Genomic DNA, 25,108 nt, shown 5'->3' on the forward strand with positions numbered 1-25,108 from the left:
GGGGTCGCCCAACAATCTCAATCCTCTGTTTTTCTCCCGTTTTGTCCGTACTCTGATAACAAAACGAATTAGGGCTGGGCATAGAAAATATGATATGATACTTCCTGTTATTTTAGATTGTGTTGAATGGAACAGCGACTTCCGTATGTTTGAAACTGGAGCCTATTTTCCCACGTTTTCTGCAATATTGCATCATACATCCACTTTACGTGCTTGTTTCTGCCACTGAATGGCTCAGATTGGTATTATAAGTGTCATGACATCATAATAGGAAGTCTCGTTGTGGAGAACATAAGTGGTGTTGGACGGACCCACAATAACAAAAACGGACGGGATCAAGCGAAAGGTAAAGGACATTTTCTTTTAGATTTCTCCATAGAGTCCTTTCCATGTAGAGACTTATGATAATAATAATCAATCTAAGCCTGTCAGTGGGAAAACAAGCACTTTTAGTGAAGGTTACGTTCCATTGATGCTGCGTTCTGGACCAAAATCAAAACGTAGGAAAACAGAACGACACCAACGTTGCCATAGTGAACCTGAAATATCAGTAAACATGTGTTTAAGTATCCACACCGGTACCCAGCCCTTATTCCAACATCTTTTTGGTTAGTTTGCAAGAATCCCTGAATCCCCCCCACGAGCCCTCCAGCTGCATCCCCCCCGTGTGTGACCTCGCCTACTTTGCCTCTGACGTAGTAGAAACACATTGCTTTAAAACAACGACTCTATAGATTCCTTTCACCAACACTGTTGAGAGATGGATCCTCGCCCGACAACCCCCCCTCGTCGTCGTGTCGGGGAGAGGGTCGGAGTTGTGAACGCAGCTTTAATCTCTGCTTTTCGTAGCCGTAGCCGAGGCACTGCTGGATCTGGCGATCAGATTCTCTTTTTTTTCTTTTTTCTCTAAAAAAAGAAAAATTGCATCTGCTTTTGTTTTTTTGCAAGAGACATTTTTCGTTTACATCTTGAATGTTCAATTCACAGTCTTATAAAAATACTATTTGTCGTTTTCGAGGTAATTCAAATTCTTAGCCGATATGTAAAATAAAGTTGATTATTTGCTCTTTGTTGTACCAGTTTGGTGAAAGGCAATTTTTGTCAGGATATATATATATATATTATACGTGGTATCAAAGACATCTTAACACATGCAAAATAACGTACTCGTAGTAGTCGTGTAAATGTGTGTTAGTGGTAGTTTGAGTTAAATATCACAAACATCTTACATAACCCTCCACTCTTTAAGGACCGCTGTCTGTTCTCCGGGCCAATTATAGTTCCGCTACTCTTTGACAAAGTTGGTGAACCTTCGGTCTCCCACACAACTATCTCACTGTGCATCAAGGTAACTCTCTGTGGGATTAGGTAACCGCAGCTTCGAGAGCGCATCCCAGAAATAAAACAAGAGGATGCGGCTCAAACAACATCGTCATGTTGTCAACAAAGGGGATTTATGTTACGTATTATTGTGCTCTTTAAAAACACTGAAAAAGCGCACTGTAATCTGTTTGCATTAAGTTGTCATTTGTAAGCCGAGGTAAAGCATCTCATTTAAAGTCGATGCTGTTACGTGAGCTACATGCTCTCAAATCCAGAATCCTGCAGACGGCAGAGAGACCGAGAATTTAGCAGCGTGTTTGGTTCGCTCAGCTTCGTCCTTAAAGAGGTATTTGAGGGTACTGTAAGTACAATATGTTAAAAAAACACAAGCTACAATTGCACTTCTTTATAGAGTAAAAGAGGCGTGTAGGAGGAGAGTAAATGGAACAAGTAGCCTCCTCCCCTCCATGAACCCCTTGTTTGCTGGCCAGCGTTTCTAGTTGCCATGTTCCTATGCGTTGTGTTCTTCTCCTAAAAAGACAGTGGCACATCTAGCATTGGATGGTATGGCTTGTTGGGATCAGAGTGGACGGATGGGGCCAGCAGTGTCGGGGTTCGAGATCAGATTCAGGATTATTTGAATCTAACATGGCAACCCAAAACACACCGAGGTTGCCACTGATTTATAAATGATGCTCGATAAGAACACGATAGGAAGTATTTCTCTCCTCTGCTAAGGAAGTAGATGATGGATTTAGAATATGCTCCCTTCCTCTCTTATCTCACATCTCACTGAATACAGGTCATTTTTGTGGTACAGTGTACATGTCAACGCAATATATCGTACCGTTGCAGTAGCAGCAGAATGTTCCTAAACTTGGTGCCAGATTGTTAATTAGTCTCCGTGTTACACTGCTGACCCCATGAATGAATGAAAGCCATCAAATCTTGAGAGCTTTGCATCGGGGTTCCTAAACGCTTCAACTTCTAAACTCCACGGATTTACTTTGAACCCACTCGTTGACGACAACAACAACAAAACCAGTGCAGGAACCCCGATGAGAGGAAGACATGCATAGAACATTAGTGTGACACATCGCCGTGCAACTACTCGTTTAAACATCTGAAAGCGTTATACCTTCCACTAAAGGTTCTCCTCATGTTCAACCCAACAGAAAACGGTTTCCCCATATCGTTTCATTTCCCCCTTTGCCCTACCCAGAATAAAATTTAAAAAAAAAACACGGGAATGTGAACACAAGGGAACATTTGGACCAGAAGATGAGTGATCCACACCCGGCTGCAGTGAGGCTGAGCTGAACTGTGGGTTTTTAGCAGCGTGACACCAAACAGAAGACTTTAAGGGAAAACCTCATGCATTCGCTGCCTCAGCTGTCTTACGAGTACGACTCTTTGCTGCAAAGCACCAAAGTCTGCTTTATTGCACTATCATTAGATTCACTTCAGGAGTCTTAAAATAAAGCACCGGGATGGCGTTTAGCTATGTGATTAATGGCATCATTCATCAGTGGTCCGCGGCCAGCAGGCTGTCCTATGTTTACAGCTCCATAGCCAAGCGCTCCCTCTGCTGCGACGTGGCACGCAGACAAGATAACAGGTGGGCCACGGATTGGGTGACAACAGAGGAGGAGCGATTCTTGAGAAACCCCACCAGGGAGCCCACCACAATCACACGGCTATCCATGCCTGTCCAGAAATAGAGGCATTAATTTGCCAACTGTGATAAACAGAAACACGCAAGCTGCACGGAGCGTGCGGTTCGGAAATTCCCTTCGATTGTGAAAGTCTCATCGCTGGCGGGCTTAGTGGCGTAATCGCATCGGTTTTAAAAGATGAGTCTTGTGTTGTTGTGTTTCAGATTTGCGCGCAGTTGTGGGCAAGTCTCATCTGTTGACAAACATCTCGATTTACGCGAGGGACCACATCGGTTTGTCCCGTTAATCGGGTGAATATGATGCCTGGCTCGCCAAATCGCTAACTGTAAGGTTAGTGGCGTTTGCGTAGGAAGTAAGGCAAACAGCCGTACCGATATTAAGAAGTCGAGAACGAACAGACTTCTAGCAGCAGCTTCAGATGCATGAGGTTCAAACACACACGGACCATTCTAGCGGAGTGTTCAGTACATAAGCCCTCCCTGTCCCTCCCACAGTGATTCCCTTTTAGAGTTCAATAAGACGGATGGAGGCAGTGGACGTACACTTGGAGGACGGATCAGGGATCAAACAGATCAGGGTGTCCCTGCAGCTCCAGCTGACGGTTGAAGAGCTCCACCTCTTCGTTAGCCTCAGCAAGGTACTCTTTAATGAACTCTTCCATATCTGGAAGAACGGCAATGTAAGAGAAACGGCCACAAACATCACTGAACACCACAGTCAATAATGTGGAATGATAATCATTTATGATCATAGCTAGAATCAAATTTACTTTAAACATTTTCAGTGATTATCAAACACACAGCTTGGTTGTTTTTACCTAAACTGACTGACATTGACCGTATGTTCAGATTTAAGTGTACCGTTTATACCAAAATGTCTTCAATATTCCAAGTCTAAGTGAAAGATGTAATTCAATAGTAACCACAGTGAAAAGGATACAAGGATGGAAGTTCATCTTTTCTCCAAAGATGTCGATGTATTGGTACCCGTTGTAGAAGTAGCCTTGTGGTAGCGGGTCCAGGTGCCTGGTCATCTAAACAAAAAACATACACCATCAAGGTCAGTCAAAAGGCGTTCTGGGGATTCCCTGAGAGGAAGAGGAAGCTGGCTGGCGGTTGGCATAGCAACGCTTTAATGAGCCAAAATCAGCTGGGGCTACAGTCGATCCCTGCTGACGTTGGGCGAAGGCGGGGTGCACCCTGGAACCGTCTCTCTCAGGGCTCACGTATAGAGACAGACAACCATTTCTCCTCGGCTACTTTCAGCTCACACACACACACACTCACACTCACACACACACACACACACACACACACACACACACACACACACACACACACACACACACACACACACTTCTAAAAACTAAATAATACGTTCAGCAAACCGGTCATTATGGTTAAAATAAACGGCGAGCAGGAGCCCGACGCTAAGCATCAAAAAAGAAAAGAAGAGAACAGAAACGATGCATTCGAATACAAATGTGGATGTTGATTACCATGGCAACGGCCGTAGCTTTGAGGCATTTGGGTCAGCCTTAGCTGGCTGCAGAATTTCTTCCAGCCATCAGGCATGAAACCAGCAGCGGGGAGGTGCGTATGTGTGCGGTGTGCATGCTAGTAATTCAATATACAACAGATGGGAGCTCAAAAAAGGCTCCTGGTCGACAAAATTCCACAGAGTAGCTTTAATGTCGTTCTGTCTACACAGAATTCCTCCAACGGTAAACATAAAATGACATACTTTACGGAAATATAAACACACTCACGTGTATGCTCTTGATCTCTTGCGGTGAAAGGGTATTTTTAGTCTTCTTTGGCTTCTTTGTCTGCCTCTGTAAACAGAAACAACAGTGTGGCGTTTTCTCACACAGTATTTGATTGGATGTTATTCGTGATAAGAGATCAATACATGAGTCTCAGTGTGTATCTGAACGTCTACCTGCTGGGCACACAGCCTGAGCCAGTCCTTCAGTCCTTCCACGGTGAGGCCAACGCCATCAAAGATCAGGAAGCAGGGCGTGTTTGTCTCTTCGGGGCCGACGCTCTGGTCTGGGGCGATGCCCAGGCTCCCGCTCACCGTGTTGTAGTTCACCTGCATCAGTTGGTCGGAGTCTGGAGGTGCCGGAGATGAAAAGAGCTCACATCCAAGTCACACGTACACTTCACACCTTGTGTAACACCCGCTACCGCAGCTTCATATGGTAACAGCATGCTGTTGGTGGAGTGTTAATGTTGCAACATCTATACGGCCTCTTTGTTCCCAAAATGGCTCACAGAACTCATGTGTGGTAAAAAAACAACACCAAGTATGCCCTAACTCAATGTGCAACAACTACATACACAAAATACAATAAAGTAAATTAACTGAATATAAAGTGATGTAAATGATACACTCCCCTAAAGACAGTGACTGAGATACACACTAAGGGAATGTGGGATAAAGGATGGTAGAGTTCGGTCTCCACATTCACTCCATACTACTGTACATCCCCAGCTCTCCACAGATATCTGCACATTCTCTGCACGCCACCTCCTCACCGGCACTCTCTCCTCATGCAACAACGCTACACAGGTCCTCAGATGATGAAAAAAGGAGTGAGAAAACTATGCAGAGGAAACCAAACCGGTGGACTATGAGCTGAATAACTAAACACCAGACACCAGGGCAACAACCGAGCAGTATTCCTACCGTCAGGAGCTTCTCGCCTGCCTTGAGGAAAACCTTTTCTCTAATAATTCCCAAAAACTGGGAAATGCAAATGCAGGTCAAATATTTACCAAGGGGAAAAAAGTCACATTTGTTTAGTAATACCTAATAAAAGGTCTCTGGAATTCAAAATCTCATCTGAAAATTTAAAAGTTAGCAAAAGTGGAAATGTTTTCTTTTTTTAAAAGACAAAAAAAGACAATAAAAAATGTGTTATTCCTACCAGAAAATCGGACTTTCCCCCAAACGTTGTACACATTTCCTTGGAAGGGATTCGGCCTTAGCGATGACTTGAATGCTACAGAAAAACCATAAGCGTTTTAGTAGCATATTCATGAATATGAATGTAAATGAAAAGCCAAATGTCACAAGTCCATCTTTTGGGAATACAGATGGTTTCATAGCAACAGTGGACAGTGAGACCTCAGTTATCTCCATATTTGGAGGGAAAAGCTGCTTATGTAATCATCGTCAAGCCCTGCCAGCTCATAAGTAGAACTGCAGTCACGTGTTAAGAGTCCCAAAAAGGAGGGAGAACTCCTTTTCCTGCCTCACCTTTACAGCGGCTGAGAAACCGAGGCCTCTCCAGGGGCCGGCTGAAAGCCAGGCGCTGCTGGGTGAGGACCAGAGACCCCGAACCAGAGAAGAAGCGCCCTTTGCACCTGAAACACGGAACACATTGCACATTACGCGAATGGTGAGAAAGTTAAGTGGCGAGCGGGCCAAATGCTTGTGCTGCATTTTGCCTTTGGCCGGGAAGCTGTTAACTCTACCAGCTGTCCCCAGGTAAGAGGATAGCGTTTGTGTTTCGCTGGTCGCTCTCATGAGCAGGTGAAAAAGATTATTCTCCGACACACTCCGCATACACACACACAATAAAAGCTTGAAGGTGAGTTGAATGAAAACGGCAAGTTTGTGGCCAGATATCCAGTGTATGATCTGAGCGGAGGATTTAGCAGGGGTTCATATTAGGCTGACAACTGAGGCACGAAGGCTGAGTGGACCTGGTCCAAAGTGAAGGGAGACCCCCTCTGTGTACATGGCAACTGAGTGGCCAACTGCTTGTTACTGTGCTGCCAGGAGGCAGCTGGCGATAGAACACAAGATGCCCTGAGGGGCTTTACAGCAATCAGCGGCCGATACCCCCACCGCTGCAGCCGAGCGGCAATTATAACTGCGAGGCGGGCAGGGAGGCGAGGCAGGGCCGAGGAACGCCGAGGCAGGAATGAACGGCAATCTGTTGCTTGGCGGCCAAACGGTTGACCGTGGACACAGGAGGACACACGAGGGTCACAACCGGCGGAGTGGAACAAAGGGCGAGGGTCTTACCATCCAGGGTAGAGGACATAACGTGCTCTCAGCATCTGTGGCTCGCTGAAGCTGCTATCAGAAAAGATCAGGTTGACATCTTCATTCCTAATGGATTAAAAGAAAAAAGAAACTGAATATGACACTTGAAAATGTGTAAATATGACATTAACAAGGCCACGGGACTTCTTGAAAACGTCCTCGAGCCATAATTGCCTTTAATTCCAAAAATGAACCATTCTTCGGGTACAGAATGCATTGGAAAATGTTCATGACACATCACTGTTCTAACCAAGCAGTGCTTTGACCCACCAGCTTCAGACTAACGTGGAATAAAAATATACCCTCGAGTGAGTATTTGAGGCCAAGATAAAAGCAGTTAAATGACGGTTTGTAGCATTGATCATGATTCCGTGGGCGCCTACCTGGTGACAGCTCCTCTCTCTGCCAGGATGAAGGCTGCCGTGGGGTTGGCAGAGCGTACCAACTGCTGAATATGCTGCATGAGAGGGTGCTTCTGCTCCGCTGTCAGCCCCGTGAACACCACTGTACTCACAATACCTGACATACAAAGGAGGTGCAAAAAATAAAATATGAATTCCAGGAGAAACTGTCTTACTTTCCTGAAAAAAAAAAAATAAAAAAAAAATCACGTCTGTGTAGCCACTGCTGAAATACTATATTTAACGCTCGGTTTGATGTATTTGCATTACTGTGTTGAACCTTCAAGCGGAGCTCTAAGGGGATTTGACAGTTTGATTCCTTTGAGATATAAAAGGCATAATAAATAATTATGTGAAAGCCAGATTTCCTCCCAATGTGGCCAAACTGCTCTTCCATGCATGACTTCAGTATACAAGATGTGAACTGTGTGTGCTCAGACATGACGATGAACGTTGGATCAAATGCTTGGTCGGTCCTTTAGGTTTTATATGACAACATTTCAGTTAACCTTAAACCTTGAACAAGAATGGTGGAGACAAACTGCACAGTGGGTGCTTGTCTGCGATGGTATCTGCTGTCTTAGGTTTAATCCACCACTTCACGTCTTCATTTCCTACTCTCTCTCTCTTTCACTCTGCATTCTCGCCGTGAAAGGATTTGATCCTCGATGTGTTTCGTTGTTGGGGAAACAGGACTTACCTTGGCTGCACTGCTCCAACATCTTTGGAAATGCAAACCTACGATGACAGACAGGAAACAGAACACACAGCATTCTTGAGTACACGCTAAGGACTGAATAGCGGTGCCAATTAAAACAGAAAGCCGGATCACTATGTAAACATAAGAGCTGTATATTCATGTAGTTGATTAACGGTCCTCTTCATAACTCTATGTATGACAAATAGAAGCTTGCCAAAATTGTGCAGCAATAAACAGGCTAATTCAAATGTATGGCCCGGGGGGAGCAGTCCGGTTATACCATTTTTCATTATCGGGTGACATCCTGACTACGACTGGCAACCGACCAACGTAAAAGCTTCCTGTAATCTAATTTCATCTTAACATAATTTATCCAGAGTTTTCAAATCGATCAGTGTTATACACCACTTTCTGAATAACTGAGACCCGAAGCCAAGACCCCCTCCAGCCACCAACCTTCAGAGTCTGCAGGCCGGTGGGGGGGGGCAGCAATTTGAAAGGCATTCATCTTTCCTGTCCTGATGTAATGAACTGTCCACATTCATCACAAAGAATGGATCATGACTGACTGATGAGCCTCTCTGAGGAGGGGGTGTTGGTCACACATGTGGAACTGGGGGGGATTAAAGGGCTATGCTGAGGGGGTTGACAGGCAGGTCAGGCCTAAGCTGGGCTAACCATACCCAATTAGCGCCATAGTGGGTCCACAGATCTCCACACAATCTATGGCAACAGACAGTGATGGGTGGAAAGGGGGGGATGCTTCACATGGAAAGTCAGTGCTAACCACATTGTTAACTAAACCTCTTATAACACGTTTTTCCACTGCTGAGCCAAGTGGAGTTTGACTGCAGGGTCAACAGTCATCGAAAGGACTGTTGGAGTTTTCCAGGTGAAAGTATTTCCTGTGACCTGGTGTTTCTGAATGTGCACAATGCAGGCATACCAATTACACTTGTGGTTGAAGAAAGAGCGCCGCGGTTTTTCAAGCACGTTGTCAAAACTAGACCCTCTAGACTCGACTTCATCTCTATGTAAGTATCGCTGGCCAATGCAGCTTGGCAGCGTGGTGGAAAACAGCCTATTACCCGGAGTGGTATGCCATATTGTGTGGAGCAGCTCAGTCAATCTTGGACAGTGAGAAGCTCTGTAAGCTACATCTAAAGCCTGTAACAAAAGGAGGGCGAGATTAAATGTAGGACTGATCCTCTCTGTAAAAAGGGACCCAGCCTTGAGTTTTAAAAGCTAATAATGTTACGTAACTTGTCTCCTCCAACAATTTATCAATAACCAGCGCTGTCTGTCATCGTCTGGTCTGTCGATATGTCACTTGACAACATTAGTGAGTGAAACACTCTTGAATGTTGATGCAAAAGAGGCCAAAACATGACTAAATAAGCATTTGTTGCAAGCTGCATGCAAGTGCATTGGATTACAGTGGTTGCAAACAAAGAAATATAAGAAACCAACTATATTTTAATGGAAAATGTATGTTTCTGGAAAATGCTTGGCATACAGACGGCAGAATAGAAGATTGCGCCGCAGGAGTATTTTTTTATTGTGAAAGTGGGTCACCAAATCCATTGTCACTGCAACAGCCAGCCTCTGAAAAGGAGCTATGTTCCAAGTCTGCAGTCGTTGAGTGTTTGTCACTCATTGGATTCTTAAGGATGTCACAAATACAGCTGTTTCAAAGTAAAAGCCTTCCAGTCACTGGGAATCTGATAAAGGAGAAAAGAAAAAGGGAACACTGGCAGCAGGAGCTGCATCCTGATGGTGTGAAGCAGCTGCAGGATTGTGACACAAACTGAAGTGTTGAGTTTGAGTCGAGTGAAACTGACTCACTAAATTGGTTGTCTTTGGATCAGAACGGAATATAATTCAATTCCTCATCTGTTGTTCATATTATGTCGAAGTTCAAAATATGTGATTTGATTTTAACTTAGATTGTGAAAAGCCACCTAGAATAGACGTCCCCGTTTCATCAATTCATTTTTTAGGTTACGAAAACAACGTTTTCCAGTCTGCTTGGTAATCCAAACAGTCAAATTGGTCTAAACCAGTTGTTTATTTTGTGTGTGCAGGTTTGTTAAATGGCACCTCAGACACAGGAGGAGTAGCTTGATGTCAGCAGATATTAATTCATCTGATATACATTTCTTTATGGCAGTGAAAGCTTGAATTGAGTGCTAATCTACTGGAGAAACCAACATCACCTGTGCTCCACACATGAGGCGAGGGGGTCCACACAAGCAGTGACAGCGCCGATGGTGTAACGGGCTTGGACAACTGGGTTGGGGTGGAAAAGGACAGCCTGGACCACGTCCAGAACGTCTGTGTATCTGTCCAAGAAAGAAACATTTACAAATGAGTAATAGCAGTGACAAGTAAATGAATCCAGTCGTTTCTTTTTGTGATTCCCTCTCTCTGATGTGTTTTATGTGCTGGAGAACAGTTTCATAATAATTCTGGAAAATAAACACCCATTTAGCTCCACTCGGCCTTCTTACCCAGGTGAGAGCACTAACAGACGGGGTTTGCCTCCCGGGCCTCTCTGGCTCTCCAGGAAGCTTGACAAATACTGCTGTAGGTGAGAGGCTGAGAAGCCGTCACAGCTGTCAGGATCCGGCTGGTACAACACCCACCTAAGGAGGAAATGAAAAGCAGATTGTAATGTTATTGTTGCTATTCTCATTATAACGAAACGGCTACGACACATGTCAGAATAGAAAATACAGAGCAAAGAAACTGAACAATAAACAACACAAAAGAACATTTGGATGTAATTTCTCTCACCGTCCATGTTCCTTGTTCAACTGGACCAGGAAGTTGCAGAGGCTCTCCTTATGGCTTCCCGGTAATCCAGTGACGATGGTAATGACAACCTTTTTTTCAACACATTAAAAAGACCACATCAGATCTGAATTGTATCAGACAAATGAATGAAGAATTCTTCGAAGGAGCCAGGCTTTCTGCTCACCTTGTCTTCCTGTCTGTTGACTGGATCCCTCAGCTCTGCAGAGGGAAAGAGCAACCCCAGGTGGTCGTACAGAATGGGCTCCTGACCGATACTGCTCAAGGCAAAGTGCTGAAGAAACCTGGCATAGACCAGAATACAAACATCAGTATGCACAATGAGGTCACAAGTGACTGAAATGATCAGATAAACGTATTCTGGGAACGATCATAGAAGGAAATGGACCAAAATGAGCGCTTAACCCGTTGTGTCTTGAATTCTCATAACTCCTATTTGTTTTATAGGACATTTATATAAAAGGATCAGTTGTGATCTTTGCTGGAACAGAGTACTGATAATGCAAAATGGTGCACAAGAGAAGCAGACACTTCTTAGCTTCCAGAAGCACTGTACAGTGTGTTGAATTGGGTGCAAATGCTGAAAACAATTGGATATCTAATTACACCAGGGGCCAGATTGGCAAAGACCAAGAAACCGAGTTTTCCTTGTATGTTGTTGTCCGTTTCCAGCTATGACAGCGAGAAAGAAAATGTGTGTGTACTGTTTATTTTGGGCCAGATAACGAAGCTTCGTTATCTTATATACTTTCTCTCGGCAGAAAAGACTTTAAGTGCAGCGAGCCACTAATGATGAATACAGTGTATCAAGAAACTGAGGCTTAAAATGCTATTTTTGGGAAGACACACTCATGGTTCATCAATATCTAGCATGAGGTTGTACTAACATGTCCTGCTCAGGCAGCTGGGAGTATGAAGTCTTCAGGCTGCCTCTGCGTTTGGCCACCGGCGGCTCATGACTGTCGTGCAGCTTCTGCAGTCTAGCATGCCTGGGAGACAAAAAGTTATTACAATTTCTTCACAGACTATGTAACCAATGGAAGTCATATGTATCACACAGCTGGTGGGACTATCAAAATCATGTGACAGGGCAAGGAATGTGGAATGGAATCTAACATGCAGACTAATCGGACTTGTAAACGGGGATAAAGTTATCTTACATGTTTCTCTGGTTCCAGGTCAGGTGCTTTTGGTCCACCAATTGCAGATTGAGTTCAGAGGCAGAGTTTTGCCACACTGACAAAACCTGAAACCAAGAGAGATGAGGGTCACACAACTGCAGTTGAAAGAAGTGGGCTTGTTTTACATTATTCGGATGGAAACACAACGTTATGTTTTTACCATTATGTCAGAGGTCACTGACTAAAAGGTCTTACCTTGGAATAGAAGGCCCTGTGGCTCTTAGACCTGGGCTGAAGAGCAAAGACCAGACAAGAGTCAGCGCTGTGGAGAGGGAACGGAAGGTGGGCGAGCAGGCTGCTCTCATACTCAACAAGCAGAGATGCCACAGCACTGGAGTCCTAGTAATAACACAACACAGGGAAGTTCAACCAGAAATCCAGCTGCATTATGTAACCACAAAGTCAATCTCCTGCAGAAAACAATAAATATGTGTCACAACAGCGAATATTACCGGATCATAGAAGCTGATGGAGCGGATGTGATCCTTGGACAGGGTAATGCTTCCATATTGAGAATGGATAAACAGGAGTCCCTCAGAGAAGAAAATGATTTTTCCTATAAACATTTGAAGAAATATTAAAAATGATGCGGGATCATAACCCTTTGTCACACAAGGAATGACAATGGAAAAACACTGTCGCATTTAATCACAAATTAAATACTGTGAAACAATGACATAGAGTTTGAACCACAGTGTTATTCACAGGGTTAGAAAGCTAAGAATCAAAGATTACAGAGCAGCACTGTAATGGATGTCTGCTACAGGGCAGTAATGTTCATTATTAGTGCAGAGCGTCACCTTCTTCGGGTGTGGAGAGCTGGCTGCTGGAGAACACGTATGCAGCGTCTGCTACAGTCAGAGCCGTTCCCAAACAAGTGTCTTCCTCCTTCTGTTTAAGAAAGCATACTGTAAGTCCTGAGGTCACATGTCCTGTCATATATAAACTATTATATGCATTCATAAACTGCAGTGGATTCAAGAAGCTTCTGGACTTACCTTAGCAAGGTGCTGGGCTTGCTCAGATTGCTTGACATCAGATTCCATCTAATAAAAAAACACGACCAAAAGATACAATGTTGGAAAAATACAATTGTGTATTCCTTAACATGTTTTTTTTTTTTGGATAGAAGCCTGAAAAAATGTTTTGGAAAACAAAAAATGTTGTTAAAGAACACATACCAGCCAGCAGGCGTAGCGAGGCACGGTCGTGGTCAGGACGGTGTAGCAGCTGTCTGAGGACACAGTGCCATCTGCAGGAGAGGAAACAGACTGGTTTCAAATGAAGCACAAACAACAAGGCAAAGAACGACAAAGAAGATGAATCACCAATCGGATCCTCAGAGGATGAAATAAGCTATTTTAAGACTTGTGCTCTGTTGTGTCAACATAACTTGCGCCCTCTTCTTCACACCCACCCCATTTGTGCTGCTTGTTGTGGTATGTAACTCAAATGTTGCCTTTGTGGAATCAATCAGCAATCCGTTCTAATTAGACTGAATCTAATCAACATTGTACCTTTCTGTTGAATGTTGATGCTGGACTCCAAGAAGGACTCGGAGAAGACCACAGAGCCCAGGTCGCCCCTGTTCCCCTGCAGGTCTGGGATGTCATGGACCGTCATGGAAGCCTTAGAACAAAAGCAGAATTAGTCAAGGCTTTTCAGATCAAATCATTTTCTCAAGCAAAAAAATAATGTTTCTCTAACCTACCGTTTTAACGAGGTAACGGCTGTCTTCATCAGTCAGAGGAATGATCCTGAAAACACAAATACAGGTTCTTATGAAAGTAGCAATTAAATATCTGTTTTTTTTTTTAAATTGTGTCGGAAAATGCAAATGCTTGCAAATGATTAAGGACTAGTTAACACCCACCTTCCTTGCAAATTCACTGCTTGAATGCTGAATTCACATTTGGACCTGAGGAGTAAAAACAAAGAATCAAACCGATTCAAACAACAAATCACATTTCATGCTGAAAGTCTCACACAGAGGACGACAGCGAAGAAGAATAAAAATGAATGTACCTGAGAGAACTGCGGTACTGACTTAAATTCATTGAGTCCAAAGCCACCAGAAAGGTGTTCTCTGCTACGTCCTTAGCCTGCAATAATACATATTCTTAATGAGAAACCCAACATGTTACAGTATGTGATTTAAGATAAATAGTCAAATAGCTGCTCTTTCTCACCTTGGCAGCACTGGAGGTCAAGGAGAAGCATTTGATTCCTGCCAGGACTCCTTGAACAGCAGCTGAATATATCTGTGACAAAAACCTGGGGAAAAGACAATTCATTCAAACTTTGTTTAACATTTAACAACGGCCAAGCAAAGGCTTACTGAGGAAAACGATTCATGATGAGATCCAAAATCAAAGCTTACAAGACTTCCGTTTTCTTTTCTTCTGTGTTTTCAATTCCTGTGGATGAAACAGAGCGTAAACAAATGAAATACTAATAAGAGCATCTCATATTACAATTAATTTCAGGCAAGCTAAGCCTGTTCTGGACCCCATTTAAGTCCAGTTAAATGAATATTTCACTCTAGCAATCCTGGTGGTTACCTCGGAAATATGTTGCATATTTTTCAGGTCATATAATATTGTTTTACAAACGTGCTGTTGATGAATATCACATAAGCAGAGTCACACAGTGAAACCTCACCAAGGTATGGGGAGTGGGTCGTCCCAAAGAAATAGGTTCGAGAGCAGGCTAGAGGTCCTTTGGGAGCCACGCACTGCAGAACCTGATGGACAACAAGGGTTTCAAACAGGGATCCTGTTCATGGCGAGTAGTTTACAGTAGCCATGTTTCCATCCAAAGTGATTCGAATTACTGGGAAATGCGCATTAAAAGAAATTCGAATTATGTGTGTTTCCATCAAAAGAACGGACTTTGGTGAAAACTACAAATTCGCGCGAGCTTTCTAAGTCACGCGAGATTTTCCGCGGGTTGGCATGGCAACCAGCCTGTAAACATTCCGTCGTCTTCCTGCCGGTGACACCGGCTGGACCGGCCGGTGCTTGGGTGAGGTGCATGGGCTTTTCACACAGCCTTGTGGGCACAAGTGGCCCGAGTTCGGCCGTGTTCAGCTGTCTGTCTCCCGGCTGGTTTGCGTGCTGCGCGTCTTGGCGTTTTGCGTTCGACGGAGAGTCCGCCTGTGTGGACTCGCGTGGGGCTGGGCGGGCCGGTGTTTGACCGATGTCCGAGGGCTTTTCAGCAAGCTCTGACGGTGAGAGTCCCGACAGTTCGGCGTGGTTGAGGTCTCTATTTAAATGTCAAACACCGGAAGCAGTCGGGGTGAAAGTGCGCTACGTCACACTTGATTCGCATACAGCTGTTTCCATCCCATTCGAATCAACCAAAACCCGGCCATAGCGAGCGTATTTCATTTTGTGCGAATCAGGGGATTTTAATGCGAATCACGGCGTTTCCATCATCATTTTCCGATGCGATACATCTAGATGCGCATCTAAACAGCTGATGGAAACGCACCTAGTGTTAGCTACATCGTACTGTTTTCCATTCCAGGCTTCTCACCATTTGTCTGGCTGTAGAACCCAGAGGTCCTGTGTTGCGGACCTGATGACTCTCTGAGGGAAAGTTGAAGGAATAACCCTCCAAATCCTCTGAGGAGGAATGCTTCCCAAACAACACAAAGGGCTGCTGACTTTTACTGAAATAAAGAAACGTTTAATTCAGCAACATAGTATTTTTTTCATTGGACAAATCGCAAGACTACAGAGGAACATAATTTCAGTATTTAGACATTGTTGAATGAGAAGAATACCTTTTATCCGTGATGTTGCTTGAGATCAGTCCATGAGAGTAATAAGTACGGAATGCCTGTGGAGTCGGGAGAATAAACATAATGCAGACACAACTACACTTAGCTGACTCCTAAGAATAATTTCATCCTGAATATGGCATTAAACATACCTCTCCCGCCTGTGCTTCAGATAGCTCCAAGATGGACAAATGGCTCTCCAGGTCCATGCTGGAGAAAAAGCCACTCCACTGCTTCTCAAAGTTGACCAAGTCCTAAAAATACAATAAACAACACCAACTGCCATGTTAAAACAATCATATTATTGATCATTCTTTATAACTACAGTGGGTTTCTGGACAGGAACAACAAAGAACAGAAGCTGAGTGTTATTACCTCTGTGAGAAGATGATCCAGGGACACTGGGTCAAGTCTGGTGTAAACCTGCCTCAGCTTCTCACTCATGTCCATTAGCTGGAAAAACAGGAATATACACACAAACTGAAGGACAATGCAGTGCTACGAATACGTTTTATTTGAAATATCTTTGAATTTTGTGCAAATATTGCAATTGTTTGTTGGACGGTACCTTGTATTTCATGGTAAAAAAGCTTCCTCCACCGATGCCTTCCAGGGCAAATGCTTGAATCAGGGGCCACTTTTCCACCATAAACATATCAAATCTCTGGGTGTGTCCTAAAAGCAACAGTGTATGAATAATTTGCAGTATCTCTTGAATTAATGTGGGTATAAAAAGGTGATGATATGTACCCTGGGAGCTGTAAGGAACTCCGATGCGATAGCAGTCCTGCACCATCGTGACGAAACTGGAGATTTTGAATTCCTCCGCTGCTTCCTCGTCTTCATACTGGTGTGTGGAGAAGGGGAAAGGACTCAATCCAATCAATATCAATCCCAAGATAAAGTTGCTACTCCTAACTTTACAGGAATCATGAGACTATGAGGAGTAAAGAGGGGGGGTTTAACCTCTGCCTCGGTCATGCAGTAGAGATGCAGGTTCCTCCAGTGGGACACGTAGGGCAACAGGTAACTGTAGTTCATCGGGTTGCAGTACAGATGAACACACTCCGCCTTGATCAGCAGGATCACATCTGGAAAGCAGTGTCAGAATAGATGACAACTACAGCAGGCTTAAAAATATGATTACAAATGTAGTGAAGGACACTTGGAAAAACTCACCATCCAGCATTTCATCAGGAAATTCATCAAAGACATGTTCCAGATTCAGTGGACTTCTTCCATATAATCCATAAAACAGGTATTTCGCCAGCTCGGTGCATCCCTCATTATATCTGCTGTCAATTCCTAATATTATACAAAAGGTCCCATTAATATGAATGTTCTGTTTTGGAACCAGGTCAGATAAATTAAATAAAAGGTTAAAGATAAACAGGGTTGCAACTTAACATACCAAGAGAGCACAGGATGCCATCAGGAGTGGCAGTGCCGCCCTCACAGAGCAGAGACTGAACCTGACGCAGGCGACAGCAGCTGGAAAATATCACAATGCATTTTATTTTTACACACACACACACATATATATGTATAACAATATTCATGGCTTTGGTACTCATTAATTATTCTGCAAAATAGCTAAAGCTAGACATCTTATATACATGATCATCCCAACTATTTGTGGCAATGTTGTATACTTTGTCCCTGTAAAATAAACAATAAAATAAATAAACTAAAGGTTCAATTTTAACCTCGGAAACAGCAGTTTGATTAAAAGAAGAAAATCCTCAACTAATGTAAGTTGTTGTTTCCAAGGACTACTGTAATCAAACCATTTCATGTTGTAATTAAAAAATATATTTTTAGATTTTATTGTCAAAATTAACTTAATTAAATAAAAAAAATGCAATAATGTTTCACAATGATGATATCGTTTTAAAAAGGGGAAGGTTAATAATCACCCTCATTATGCATACATGTTTGTTTGTTTGTTTGGGGTATGCTAACGAGGGAGGACGGGGGGGTCTAGCAATGGGTGTCATTGAACCTCTAGCTAAAATAATACGTAGCATAGCTAAAGCAGCTAATTCAAACCGACAGTTTAAACCTACAATGCTAACGTTAGCATAGCTGTCCGTTAACGTTAACGTAGCTAAACGACAACTGCGGTTACGTCAACGACTAAAAAATAACGGCCGGTGTCTCGCGCTAACGTTAACGTTAGCCGTGTTAGCTTGACAGCTTCGCCGACGGGGGGTTTTCTTGTAAACGCAGCTCGGTATTAACGTATTACCTGACGACTGGGTTGATTCCCGAGAACTTCCCGTTAACTCTCCGTATGCCGGCCATGGTTATCGCCGTCACGGTCGACACAATTTATGTTTTTTTTAACCGCAAAACGTTATGTATTTTTTCCTAAGGCCGAATAGCTACATCTTCTTCAATCACCCTGGAGAACGTCTACTGTGGAATAGCGTAGCAACGGAGCGAACCATTTCGTGTTCGGGGGGTGTCCGGAATATACTCATAATAGTTGTGGGGGGTAAAGGGACAATATACACCACTAATAATTTAATGTACGACTCATTTCTGATGTATAGCACCAGTCTTTGGATTTGACTGCTACAGAATTTAATTTAAAAAATGATGTATCCTAATGTACGAGCTGAACTCCCCCACACATTTCTACGTTGTACTACTGCCGTGTTTTGGCCCGTTTTGACAGCGGCAGGCAGCAGCGCGCAGCAGCGCAGGGAGGTGGTGCAATCCCCCAGTAATCTGTTATTGTGCATGCAGGGGAACCCCTTCACATGCTGGAGCTACGTAGACGAGAAGAAAGCCTTTTTATGAGCTTATTCAAGCAGAAAATATGTTTCTTTTTGTATTTCTATGAGACCTTATTTCAAGTTTTAAACAGATTATACGTTTGGTCATCCAGCATATTCATGTTCATGCTGGCTCACATTTGATCTTGCATGTCATAGGACTGAGTAGTATCCGCAGTGAGGCTGATTCAGCAGTAATGCACACAACAAACAATCCCAGGATGCATCTCAGACTGCCTTTATTGTGCAGAGGGCAGCAGTCCAGTGGTAGGAAAAGGAAATTGAATAAGGCCAACTGATTAGGAGTCTGTAAAATCCCATAATGGTTCAAGTGGGTTTTTTGGTGGAAAAGGTGAGAGTTGAGGTCTTAGTGATTATGGTTTATGTTCACCTTCAGGGAATAAAGCAAGTTAATGCAATGTCATCCTACGTGAATAAAACAACCTTATGTGTGTGTGTGTGTGTGTGTGTGTGTGTGTGTGTGTGTGTGTGTGTGTGTGTGTGTGTGTGTGTGTGTTTGTGTGTGCATGATAAAGAGGAAATTGCCTTGCAGATTAATAAGATACTTACTGCTTCTGATTCAGAAAGCAACGCTTGTGAGTGAAGGAATCTGTTCTTTTGCAGAACTCAAGCGTGACCTGAAAAGCATGAGGGAGGCTACACCGGACGGGCAGCTTTGTTCATTCCAAGTCGTCCTGAGGAATTCACTTCCTTGACAACAAAAACTGCGGGTCAAACATAACATGCATAACCAGGAAGCATCTTGCTGCCCTCAAGAAGCTTGTTTTTGAGCCAGAGAATCCAGTTTCAGGTTGTTACCTTGAGCTGACAAGGAAGAGCACTGTCCTGCAAGAGACAATGTCACACAGTAAGTCATTATTTTCGTCACACATTTGTGTTTTTCTGAACATTCAAAGGGAAAGGCCTGGAAATTACAAGGGAATTGGGTCACATTATTACAAAAGGTGTTATAGTTGGGCCTGTTAAAACATGCTAGTCTCTCTTGGTGTGTGCAAGTCTTTGACAAGTCCTTACTGTGCTGTTTGGCAGATGGCATCACTAACACGAGGCAGGCGATGGTGGTGATCTCCACTGCGGAGGGCTGGTCCTCCCTGAAGTCTCTGCAGCGTGGCAGCTCCGGGGACACGAATCTCAAGTTAACCTTAAGTTCTGGATCAAATCAAGTCTGCGACTTAACCGTGGACGGTCGCTCCATCAGCTTGCTTTACACATATCTAAATCAAGACACGACAGAGGAGAGCATCAGCCAGACCCTGGACGGCTGCTTTAAGTCTTGCACGGGTGGAATCACTACATTTCTGCTGCTGATCCAAGGTGGACACTACACAAAGCAAGAGAAAATAATGGTAGAGATACTGCAGGCGCACTTTGGAGCCGAGGCTTTAAAATACCTGGCGGTTGTCTCTCTGGAGGACGGAAAGGTCGTCGACACGCTGGACGATGACCTCCTGGAGCTGCTCAACGCGTGCGATGGAAGATACTGCAGAATCACGTCATCTGAGGAGGAACTGCGTGCTCTGCTGGAGATGCTCGACTACATGCTGGCTGAGAACGGTGCGACCGGCTACACGGACGCCATGCTGGCCGGAGCCAAAGAGAGGATCACCGAGGACTCGGCCATGATGATGCTGAAGCAGAAGGTGCAGGAGGTGGAGGAGATGGAGCGGGCCTGCAAGCGGCGGATCCAACAGCAGGAGGAGAGGAGAGTCAAAGAGATGGAGGAGCTGAGGGTCAGGCATGCCGAGGAGAGAAAGAAGGAGGCGGCTGAAAAGAAGCGATACGAGACGATGAGAGAGACCCGAGAGGAGGCTGCGATGAGCCACAGAGCCACACTGCAGCGCCAGATGAGCGCCAAAGGTAAGACTCACCTTTCAGTTGCTTCTGGAGTTTCACATCCAGACATCTATCTATCTATCTGAAAACAAGTCAGTGAGTATTTTCTTTCCTCCTTCTCTTCTTTGGCTTTAAGATGATGGCACGAAGAAGATGTCCGTCATCCTGTTGGGTCTTTCTGGCAACGGGAAGTCCTCTGCTCTAAATCTGATTCTGGAGAGGGCAGGTAATCAATACTCAACCAAAGGGTCTTGTCTGGGACCCCCTCAGCCCACCTTGTTCTGCGAGAAGAAGGAGGTGCTAGCGGCGGGGAGGCGACTCATCCTGGTGGACACCCCCGAGATGTGGGACGAGGACGGGGCGGAGGATCCAGAGATGGTCAAGGACTGCCTGGCTCTGTCTTTACCCGGACCCCACGTCTTCCTGCTGGTCCTCCAGGTGGGCCGCTTCACCCAGGGCGATAGCGACATGCTGGGGCACCTCCAGAAGATCTTCGGTCGAGACTTCGCGGAGCACGCCGTGGTCCTCCTCGTCCGCTTCGATGGCAGCCAGCACGTGAGGATCAACGAGTACGTGGCCGGAGCCCACGTGTCCCTGCAGGATCTCATCCGGAAGTGTGGGAGCCGGTTTTATGAGCTGAACGTCGGCCAGTCCCAGAATGCTCTGAGCTATCCTCAGGTGAGAGACCTGCTGTCGGGGTTCAACAAGCTGGTGGCTTCACACGGAGGACGCTCCTACACGATGAAGAGGTTCTCTGTGCAGGAGCTGCAGGAGAGGAAGAAAGGGATTGGGCAGAGGAAGAAGGGGGCTTTGGAGGGGAACTTCTTATTAAGAGATGCTTGATTTCTCTAAGCAGAAGCAGCAACACCTTTATAATATGACTAAATCTGTGATTAACTGTTTATTTATGTAAAAACGGTCTCTGTCCTGCAAGGTTTTTACACTGGATTAAACTAAATTGCAAATTTGTAGGTTTCATAGATCATCATGTTTTTTCTTACATTGTGCTCTATATGAAAATCACAAATCACTATAAATATATATTCATATAGGCATACAGTCATCGAATGCAACTGACACATTTTATTTTTTACATTTTTTCATTTTCACATTTCTTATTCATTTTCACATTGTGCATAAACCAGATTGGTGGTGTTTTGGAGATTTTCCAAACCCAACAGAAGAGCAGAACTCATTATTCATGTTTATCATGTTTATCTGCTCGGAGCAGCGAGCGGGAGGAGAGAACGAGAACAGCTGCGGGTTTTATTTTCCCCTCCTCGTTGGTACGAGTCGATGAGATCTGCTAACTGATAACTTTATTGCCGAAGAGTCGCATTCTTTAACACCATCTTCCGGATAGAAAACAAGTGAGTCAACTGTATGAAAGCAACATACAATAAATTATGTTAAATTTTTTATTAAATCAGTTTTTGTGCAACTCTTATCTGTGTTAAACTCTTATTCTGTACGTCTGTGTATCCCTGCACATCTGTGGGTTTACTTTTGTGTCTTTACTATGCAAACAGAAGGCTAGAAAGCAAAACCTTCCACTCTACAATAATAATAAAAAAAAAAATCATAGTGACATCTTCGTATCCACTCTTAGTAAATAAGACAGAATATTTTTTTGCAAACAAATGTTTATGATATGCATCTATACATTCCTAATCACTCATTTATTTCCTTGCATTGAAAGATTTTTTGATTGCAGCATCCATAGTTTTGCTCCCAAATCTATTTGTATTGAAGACAGAAAAGACACAGAAGTAACCCCATACATACACATCTCACTATGTCATTGTACTGCATCCAGTACTAGAAAACAAGACAGACACCTGAGTGGGATTGAAGTGTGTTTTATTGATTCTTTTATAAAGTGATGTGAGATCTCTAGAGCTGTGCATTAGTTGCATTAGTTGCACTAGTTGCATTAGTTGCACTAGTTGCAAAATGGTAAAACAATCATTGATAGCAGGGTTTAGTGAAAACCAAAGAGTGAAATGTTTAAGTGCTCTGGTGTTATGCTGCAGCGGCCATGATGCCGTCGATCCATGCGGTGTAGTGGGAGATGATGGTGTAAATTCCAGGCTTTTTCAGTTGGCCACACTTCTTCCCTCCGTTGGAAGTGATGCCCACTACGACGCCATTGTAGAGCAGCGGACCTCCAGAGTCACCCTGAGAGACGGCAAAAGGGAAAATGTTTAAATTTGTATACTTTTATTATTTGTCATCATCCTATCTAGAAATAAAAACTCACGTCACAGCTGTCTTCCACGTTGTGCGGTTGGTCGCAGGGGTCCGGGCATACTTTATGTGCACATATCATGTTGTTGGTGAACTTCCGGCCAAAGTAGTCGCTACGTCGGCACCGAGCCGAGCTGACTACCTCGATGATTGCCTCCCTGAGCTTGTCCGGTCTGGCTGCCAGGTTGTCGAGGGACCCCCACCCGGCCGTCTCCACCTCCGCATTTGTGCCGGGGTCAACGCCGCCCGCTCGCTGGTATTCCACCACTTTAACAGCTTCAGAGACGTTGAACGGACGATCCAACTGCAAAAATCCCACAGAAAATGGGCTCGGAAATGTAATTGTTTTATTTATTTGATTGTTTTGAAAGGCTCTATCTCTAATTTTTTCTCCAAGCTTATGTGACCATTGACACAAACTGTACATTTACCTTAATCAAAGCAATGTCGTTATCATAGTTTGACTCGCTGAATTCTGGGTGATTGTAAAGTTCCAAAATATCAAACGTCTGCTTTGTGTCTTCAGGTTCACTCAGAGAATGGACCCCCAGCACCACTTTCCTCCCATTAGCACTGTGAAAACCAGAAAAAAAAAATATTTTACATAAACATTGTCATTACAAAAAAGGGTCATAAGATGAATTATAACAAATAAATCACACATAACACAAAATAATTTATGAATCAAAAACAACAAATAAAGGTGATTATATTACCAAATAAAACATTTGAGCTATATCATCTCTCACACATATCTGTATATAAGAAGTGGCCGTCGTCATGGTGACGTCACTGATTGGTTTCTGGTTTCAAAGAGTTCTGCATTTTGGACGTCTTGGTATGTTAGCAATCAGTGAAAGGAAATAGATTGAGACCATCAAATTTCTCGTTGACTTCCTTTTGCAACCTGAGGACTCGCCCCCTGATGGCCAGCAGAGTTAATGCAAGTTTAAGGCACTTCAGCGTTGGCTTCACTCCTAAGAACCGGAGGTCCTACATAACAAGCACTGTTCATGCCGGGGAGAGGAAAGTTTGCCTCACCCTGTGGGCAGACAGTGAACTGCAGTCATCACCCACTGATCTGCAACCACAAAGCCTCCACACTCGTGTGTCATGTTCTCTCCTTTGGGCACCTGGATGGAGGCCATGTAGGGCCGGGAGTGGGGCGCTGCCTCCCTGCCTCCCATTATGGCCGCACCTGGAACGATCCAAACACACAACCAAGAGGGGGAAACCTTCATAATTAATATTTCTGGTTGTCACAGGAAGTTGCATTGCCCTACAATAGCTATTTAGTGTGATTATTGACAAATTGTTATCATAATAATAGCACATTTTAGCATTTCATGTCAAGGAAAATGTGTTATCCAAACACACAAAGTGCTACAAATGAGAATAATTAACAAATCATAAAGTACAAAGTTACATTATTACAGTTTATATTTGCAGGAAAACACACGACACAATGAAAACAATACAACTACCAACCGTTGAATGTGAACGACCATGAAACAGAAGCTAAACAGATGAATCACGAGATATTAAAGAAATGACAAACTCACCGTGTGAAAAGAAGGCAAAAATAACGGCAGCAGCCACAAACACCATGTTGCCGACTTCAACTGGAGCAAAAGCAGCAAACGCTGGTGTTTTAAAGGCTTCCAGACAGGAAACATAAATCATGGAGATACACGAGGAGTGGGAGTCTGACCGTCCTCCCGTTCCAGTCCTGATTCCCAGAATGTGAAACAAGAAAACAAACAACATGTTTTACTTTGACAGATACTTTTCTTCACTTGAGGCAAAAACATGTTTTTATGTTGGTTTATTTTGCTTCGATAACATTTCAGGCTAATATGAAGAAAACATCCAAATTAGACATTTAGATGTTTATTTGATGACTGTTGATTTCTCCTAAATTCACCAAACACTGGCATCAGATAATACCTTATTTCCATATTCAAACACACATAATTGTCTTAATGTAAGTAATCAATTGGGTAAGTTTTCTAGTGATATTAAGTATTTTAGTGTCCAGAGTTTTAATATAAATAATCAGTACTGCAGGTTTATTTGTTACAAACAAGAACAAGAGAATATAAATAAAAAGCTAATAATAAATAATACATCTGTTAACAAACCATAATACTAAATCATCTGGTTGAATTATTCTTACGCTGCTAAAACAAGCTTTAATTCTGCAAAGAAAAAAAAAATAGACAGTGTTGAGTGTTTTATGACCACTAGGTGGAAGCATAACACTTCTCAACGGGTGTTCAAACCAGTTTT

At 43.6% G+C, this 25,108-nt stretch overlaps 3 protein-coding genes across 3 annotated transcripts; 1 reads left to right on the forward strand and 2 right to left on the reverse strand.

Annotated features, from left to right (window-relative positions):
• Nucleotides 1-28: 28 nt before the first annotated feature.
• dnaaf9 (dynein axonemal assembly factor 9) lies at nt 29-18,346 on the reverse strand. The gene is made up of 37 exons (XM_084014248.1): nt 18,187-18,346; nt 17,350-17,429; nt 17,118-17,243; nt 16,905-17,029; nt 16,689-16,785; nt 16,507-16,613; nt 16,314-16,391; nt 16,091-16,192; nt 15,942-15,997; nt 15,692-15,827; nt 14,816-14,897; nt 14,535-14,571; nt 14,344-14,428; nt 14,180-14,256; nt 14,028-14,072; nt 13,866-13,911; nt 13,672-13,783; nt 13,336-13,406; nt 13,153-13,200; nt 12,955-13,045; nt 12,607-12,710; nt 12,350-12,493; nt 12,134-12,219; nt 11,861-11,962; nt 11,140-11,257; nt 10,956-11,044; nt 10,670-10,804; nt 10,376-10,501; nt 8,160-8,197; nt 7,442-7,577; nt 7,038-7,124; nt 6,264-6,370; nt 5,932-6,006; nt 4,941-5,113; nt 4,768-4,833; nt 3,939-4,032; nt 29-3,662 (listed from the first exon to the last, which is right to left on the reverse strand). The coding sequence occupies exons 1-37, from the start codon at nt 18,240-18,242 to the stop codon at nt 3,556-3,558; spliced, it is 3,444 nt and encodes a 1,147-aa protein (XP_083870374.1). The 5' UTR covers nt 18,243-18,346; the 3' UTR covers nt 29-3,555.
• Nucleotides 18,347-19,435: 1,089 nt separating this feature from the next.
• LOC311015729 (GTPase IMAP family member 8-like) lies at nt 19,436-22,019 on the forward strand. The gene is made up of 3 exons (XM_084013136.1): nt 19,436-19,586; nt 19,769-20,596; nt 20,709-22,019. Exons 1-3 carry the CDS (start codon nt 19,577-19,579, stop codon nt 21,413-21,415), a joined length of 1,545 nt encoding a protein of 514 aa, XP_083869262.1. The 5' UTR covers nt 19,436-19,576; the 3' UTR covers nt 21,416-22,019.
• Nucleotides 22,020-22,507: 488 nt separating this feature from the next.
• cfd (complement factor D (adipsin)) lies at nt 22,508-24,491 on the reverse strand. The gene is made up of 5 exons (XM_084013701.1): nt 24,382-24,491; nt 23,861-24,017; nt 23,251-23,392; nt 22,833-23,123; nt 22,508-22,750 (listed from the first exon to the last, which is right to left on the reverse strand). Exons 1-5 carry the CDS (start codon nt 24,425-24,427, stop codon nt 22,595-22,597), a joined length of 792 nt encoding a protein of 263 aa, XP_083869827.1. The 5' UTR covers nt 24,428-24,491; the 3' UTR covers nt 22,508-22,594.
• Between the last annotated feature and the right edge of the window lie 617 nt (nt 24,492-25,108).

Source organism: Eutrigla gurnardus, assembly GCF_963514095.1.
Source record: "Eutrigla gurnardus genome assembly, chromosome: 7".
In the NCBI taxonomy this organism is placed as follows: Eukaryota; Metazoa; Chordata; class Actinopteri; order Perciformes; family Triglidae; genus Eutrigla; species Eutrigla gurnardus.

Coding starts and splice junctions, on each gene's coding strand:
- dnaaf9 (XM_084014248.1), bottom strand. CDS start 18,242: ATGGCCGGCATACGGAGAGTTAACGGGAAGTTCTCGGGAATCAACCCA. Junction 15,998..16,090: donor CTGAAGCACAGGCGGGAGAG/GTATGTTTAATG, acceptor CCGACTCCACAG/GCATTCCGTACTTATTACTC. Junction 3,663..3,938: donor AAAGATGAACTTCCATCCTT/GTATCCTTTTCA, acceptor CCGTTCTTCCAG/ATATGGAAGAGTTCATTAAA.
- LOC311015729 (XM_084013136.1), top strand. Junction 20,597..20,708: donor GCGCCAGATGAGCGCCAAAG/GTAAGACTCACC, acceptor TTTGGCTTTAAG/ATGATGGCACGAAGAAGATG.
- cfd (XM_084013701.1), bottom strand. CDS start 24,427: ATGGTGTTTGTGGCTGCTGCCGTTATTTTTGCCTTCTTTTCACACG. Junction 24,018..24,381: donor TTTTGCCTTCTTTTCACACG/GTGAGTTTGTCA, acceptor GGATCGTTCCAG/GTGCGGCCATAATGGGAGGC. Junction 22,751..22,832: donor ACGTGGAAGACAGCTGTGAC/GTGAGTTTTTAT, acceptor GCCGTCTCTCAG/GGTGACTCTGGAGGTCCGCT.